This window comes from Pseudopodoces humilis, chromosome 2 (assembly GCF_049639895.1).
Source record: "Pseudopodoces humilis isolate 2021_Gansu_Grassland_sample_001 chromosome 2, ASM4963989v1, whole genome shotgun sequence".
Taxonomy (NCBI): Eukaryota; Metazoa; Chordata; class Aves; order Passeriformes; family Paridae; genus Pseudopodoces; species Pseudopodoces humilis.
The window spans coordinates 39,031,698-39,037,697 of NC_142201.1; the positions used below are offsets into that span (position 1 = coordinate 39,031,698).

The following is a 6,000-nucleotide window of genomic DNA, read 5'->3' on the forward strand; positions in this document are numbered from 1 at the left end:
AAATTATTATCTCTTTTTCCTTAAGCTTCCAGAATTCTGAATCTGGAGTCTGGCTTTCCTTTTTCTTGTGTTTTGTCTCTGTGAAGTATGAGTTTCTGTATTAATACACTTGTGAAAACAAGTGACTTTATAATAATAAAGTGATTTCATAATAAGTGACTTGGTAGGTGTCTATAGCCAGTACTTGTGAAGAAATAGAAAATACAGCTTTGCTATTTTTGATTTTGCTCTTCGAGATCTGTGAATGTCAAGCAGTCCTTTTCACAGTTATCATATAAATTCAGTGGTTTATTTTTTTGGTGGTTGTTAGTAGCAGTAATGACAGTGGTCTTTCTTTGCTGAGATGCATGTAAGGCTGTGCATATTTGCATTTTAGGGTCTTGTTTCCTTGTATTTTGGTAGTATTTCTAATTATATAAGTTATTAAATTGGGCAGCTAATTACATCAAAATGAGATTTTAGCATAAGGTTCTCTCAAAGCACACCTTATTAAAAAATCTTTTCCTGACAATGTTAAACTTGTTTCTGTCCACAGCTATACATTGTTTCCCATACGTGAAAAAGCGCATTCCAGTGATGTACCAGCACCACACTGATTTAAACCCAATTGAAGTAGCAATTGATGAAATGAGTAAAAAAGTTGCAGAGCTTAGGCAGCTTTGCTCTTCAGCTGAAGTAGATATGATCAAATTGCAGCTGAAGCTACAAGGAAGTGTCAGTGTTCAGGTAAGACCTTTTCCATGCAGCTGTTTCATTTGCTTCTGTCCTTGAAAAATTATATAAATAGCATTTTATAATTAATTTCTATTCTGTACATTCAAGAGTGTCCTAAATTAGAAATATGCTCACTGTCTGTAGTTATTTCCTGAACTGGAAAAGCAATAAAAGTATTTCATATAAATAGCTGGTCAGAGACAGTTACACAAAAAAAATTAAGATTCATCTCTGGAATATGTTGCATTCCAATCCCCACCAGATTTTGGCATAAAGCTGAAACTGCTAGAAGATAACAGATGAACCTGAAGATAAATTAGCATATTTTGCCTAGCTGTAGGTCTGCCCACAGTAGGTCTAGCATACTTTTGTAAGAACCCTATGGAGGTAAAGAGTGAGTGATAATTTGTAGGAAGAAGAAAATCATAGACAATCTCATTGTGCATGCCTTTTTGCCTAAGGCAGGCAGGAACTGGAATGTATAAAGATTCACTAAAACAGGGTACCTGAAGCAGGTAAAGGATGTACAAGTCAATGTGGAAAGGATCTTCAGAAAATGCAGTGACTAAAGTGCTGCTCTATTACTTTAAACTGATTGGAAACGAACTGTTAACACAGTCATGTGATATGACCAGCTGTCATATTCAGAAAAGGATCCAGAAAAGGGAAAAAAAACAAACCAAGATTCCAGAATCAGTAAGTGGTCAAGCTATAGTGTTTGGGATGAGAAGGGAGAGACTTGTATTAATAATATGAAGAAATAATAAGAATGAGTCAGAAGTTACTGAAACCACTTCTCCTGTAGCTGCTGTAAGAGCACAATTAAACTTCTGCAGGTTTTTGCAGAATTCTCAGTTTGGAAAGCTGTTTTCAATAGATACACAGACCAAACAGTAGTAGGTTTAGTTAATTTTTCCACCCTAATTTCATAAACAGAGATGACAAATTGGCAATATCTGCAGTTACTTTGCCACATCATTGAAGTGGTTTCTTTGTGCCAAGACAGGTTTATAGCACTGGAAAGACCTCTCCTGCTCTAATGGTCCAACTCTAGCAGTTTTCTTGTTTTCCAAGTCCAGCTTTTTTGAAATCAATGTCTTCTCATGAGAAAAATCCAACACCTGTAGCACCTGTTATTGCTAAGACAGGATGTCAGATCTCTGACTGGTTTTTAATTCTTGTTCTTTTTAGGTTAATGCTGGTCCACTAGCATATGCAAGAGCTTTCTTAGATGACACTAACACCAAAAGATATCCAGACAATAAAGTAAAGCTCCTAAAGGAAGTTTTTAGGTATGGCATGGAAGGTTTGGGATTTCTTGGGGATGGGGGAGAGGGAAGGAAAAAAATGGACCTTTTTTTCCAAGACTCATAAAAATTATTTTTGAAACTTCCAACTTCTAAAGTGTTCTGATTCATTAAAAACATACTTTAAGCTGACATTTAAAATCAATCTTTTGAATTTCTATTTGAGAACTTCCTTATTTTCTCTAACTCAGGCAATTTGTTGAAGCCTGTGGGCATGCTCTGGGTGTAAATGAACGACTGATAAAGGAAGATCAGTTGGAATATCAAGAAGAAATGAAAGCAAACTACAGAGAAATGGCAAAAGAGCTTTCTGAAATAATGCATGAACAAGTATGTGCTGAAATTAAGTTATACATACTATCATTCAGAACGTAACTATAATGTGAAAAGAATGTGGGAGATGTATGTAATGCTTTACACAAAAGGATTGTTTATCTTTTCTCTTTCTATAGACTATAAGCCTGTCATGAAATTGTGGACCTTCATTTTTTTAGCTTGTGTATTTCCTTGGCACCAGCCTGGTTTTTTGTAGGCAAGGAGGACTACAATAAAGATAAAACAAATGTAATGAAATCAATATATATGATCTACAAGCGTAGCCCTTTCTTGTTTGATTTTGGAGGTATAAATAATTGCTGTTGCAACAAAGAGTTAAATGTCTTTCAAGAGGTATTCCAATACATTTTCTTGAGGGAAGTCCAACACTAACAGGCTAGAAATATGGGGGAAGGAAAACAAAAACTTCTGTGGATTGAGATGTTCCACTCAACCTTTGCGCCTGGGTTCCATGCTAGAAATGTCTCATGACATTCAAAGGCAAAGATACTATTTCTAGGAGGACAGGAAGAGCTGAAGTTCAGTGCTCGTTCCCTACCTTCTTGATCTTTGTATTCATCATATTCGTCACTTCAGCCCCCTTTTCTTTCATCCACAGTTAATTTTATAACCTTCTTCCAGAACCACTGAATGGTTTATAATTCTTTAGAGAGATTTGCCTTAATTCTGCCTTTGCTTAGGTGGTACCCAAAACTTTTATGGCAACTTTTTTCTATTCAAAAATGTTCCACTTGTCCAAAATTAATTTCCCATGCTTTCTTGCTTTCCATTATTTCCCAATGTGGTTTCTCAGGTACTGTGTTCTGTGTTCTGAGTAGCTCTGTGATATAATGTAATTATTTTGAAGCATATTGACTTTATTTTCCTTTCCCTGTTTTGATATCCTGTCACAGAGAAGAGCTTATGACACAACTAACTCTTTTTTACTATGATCAATAGAGAACATTGTGAACCAAAGTTTATAGGAAGTGATACTATTTTTCCAGAATTATCTGGTTGGATGTGTTTTTTTAATAAAAAACAGTAGTAGAAGAAAACAGTTTTGAAAGATTTGTGGAACAGAAAAAGAGTTTGCTTAGCTAAGAGAAGTGGGACAGTTTGACTATATTTCAGTGTGATTTATTGATAAGCAGAGGAGGGTTTGGAATGGAGGATAAGTGATTGGAAAGCTGATTGAGATGAACAAAGTACATGAGAGAATTTGACAGTGATACAGAATACCCCTTTGGAAAGGAGAGGCAAGTGTTTTGGTCAAAGAATTGAATGATAAATGCAAGATTAGCATTCCCCTGGCACAGGAAAAAGTAAAAGAATATAATGAAAATTTGTACACAAGAAAAAGTACTTTGAACTCAATACAAGATGTAGATATTTAAAAAATGCTCAAGTATGTGAGTTTCCAAAGATTAATGATAAGAAAAAGCATGTTCTGAAACATCAGGAGTAAATCACATTACCCCTTCTTCTCTTGGTTTACATTTAGACAAACAACTGATATCCATAAGGTACTGTGAACAGAATATGGAAGTACAGCACTGGCTGCAGTAACATGTACTATTAGCCTACCACTGTGTTCTTATACAAATGTAATTAGTTGTACGTAATTAAAACATGCAATGTTGTTGGTAGTTTTGCTGTAGTTGTTTTCTTTTTCAATTAGACTGATAATTCCCCTGAATGCTTAGAAACATGAAGGTCTTCACTTAAATCTTTGAAAATATCTCCTTTATGAATCTGCCTATTGCTGTTTTGGGAGAAAGAGCTTTGCATCACTGAAAAAACTATTAGCTGTTATATCTTCAAGGTCTTAACAACTGCAAAAACTTTGTTATAAAAATGCATAAAAGAATCTTAACAGATTTTTTTTTTCTCCTCTGCTGCTTGCCAATATGATCAGATGGGATGGTAATTAGTTTTCTCTACTTCTTTACTATTAGTTTGTCTAATCTTTATATAATTCCCTTTTATGGTATTTCTAATTTTAGCATCAATTTGTTTATAGCTGTTAAGAATTAAATATTTTGGTGCTTTGATAGCTTTTTGTAAGAAATGCTCAAATCATACCTCTAAGTCAAAAAAAGGAAAACCAAAAAAGGGCAAAAAGTGAGCTTGTCACTATGAAACTCCTTTTGAAAGTTAACAGGAGGAATGATAGAAACTGTCCAAGCATCCTCTCCAGAGGACAGTGTAATATCTGAGTTAGGAGAACTGATACTGGAGAAGTAACTTCTCCTAAGTGTATGAAAAGATGGCTGCAAAGAGTAGCCATTTCCAAAAAGTTTTGTGCAGTTGAAAAAGTGCTGAGAGGCTGAGTCAATAAGCAGCACATCAAGAAATTAGTTATCTGTTTTAGACATGCCTGTGCCATTTTGTAATGTTTTGGTAAATGTGTGTCTTTCATTTTAAGATTACTCCAGTGGAAGAAAAGGCCAGTGTCATGCCCAACTCACTACACATTTTCAACGCCATCAGTGGAACTCCGACAAGCACAACAGTTCATGGGATGCCCAGTTCTTCTTCAGTTGCATGATTGTTTTGTAAAGGAAAGTATGTTTGTTTCTTTTAAAGTTTGTGGATTTGCTTCATTGTGTGCAAACTCAGGTTGACCTTGAAGCTAAATGTTGGGCACATGCAAGCTGCGTAGTTCATACGAATGTCTGAGCACACTTAGCAAATAGCAGTTACTGGTAATAGTCTTTTAGAATAAGGGAGGCACACATATATATATTTTTTAATCTTGCTGGTAAAATTTAAAAGTGTTCACAATGTCATTGCAGAAGTGCGTGTTGGAAAATTATGAAGTTGAAGTTAGCTTCTGTTTTTCATTAGAAAGTATTATTAAAATGAATTGCACATTACAAAAAAAGTGTTGTGGGATGTAATTTTGCAGATATGTAACATTCAGGTGTTCTTTTTGTGTATGGCACATAGAGATTCCAAGTACAAGAACTATTTTGGGGCTAGACAGAGACACTAGTTTTTGGGGTTTAATGGAACTGACAATAGTAGTTTTTGTACCATTTGGCAAATTGTTGTGCTTTATTTTATACCTTGTTGCATTTTGGAGGTATACGAGCTTAGATCTTACTAAACAACTAAATACAACCAAAGGTCTGCATTAATGAACACTGAGTTATACTAAAATATCAATAGTAGTAAATTGTTATGTACATATTGTTTGTTAATACAGTCCATACAGTCTGTACATAAATGTATTACATTTCTAAGCATTTTTTTAATATTCATACCAGCTTTTACCATTCTGCTTTCAGTTTATTTTGAAAATTTGCTCATTCCAAGTATATGCAGACTTTACAGTTCATTTATCCCTGTATATAAATAAGTGCAATATAAAGATGTATACAGTCTTTGCTATGTTAGGTTTATATGCAGTTATTAAAAGAAAAACCTTTTTTGCCAAAGCAATGGAGTATGTAATTGGTAATCATGGTTCCTGTGGTAAATGGTGGTATAATTTAAAGCTTTTTCCATATTCTTATTCTTTTAAGACATTAATTTAGTAATTTTATATTTGGGGAAAATAAAGGTTTTTAATTTTATTTAACTGGAAGCACTGTCCTGCTGTAATTAAACATTCTGTACTACATCTATATTAAAAGGAAAAAGGTAGTTACTTTTCTCA

General features: G+C 34.2%; 1 protein-coding gene across 9 annotated transcripts in view; it reads left to right on the forward strand.

The window, feature by feature from the left end:
• The window catches only part of DOCK9 (dedicator of cytokinesis 9), a 110,382-nt gene extending 104,382 nt beyond the window's left edge, over positions 1–6,000 (forward strand). For all 9 annotated transcript variants that reach the window (XM_088051585.1, XM_088051588.1, XM_088051590.1 and 6 more), the window contains exons 50-53: positions 536–726; positions 1,906–2,006; positions 2,213–2,351; positions 4,765–6,000. In XM_088051585.1, the coding sequence (XP_087907711.1) occupies positions 536–726; positions 1,906–2,006; positions 2,213–2,351; positions 4,765–4,887 (554 nt within the window). In that variant the 3' untranslated portion in view covers positions 4,888–6,000. The remainder of the gene's footprint in view (positions 1–535; positions 727–1,905; positions 2,007–2,212; positions 2,352–4,764) is intronic.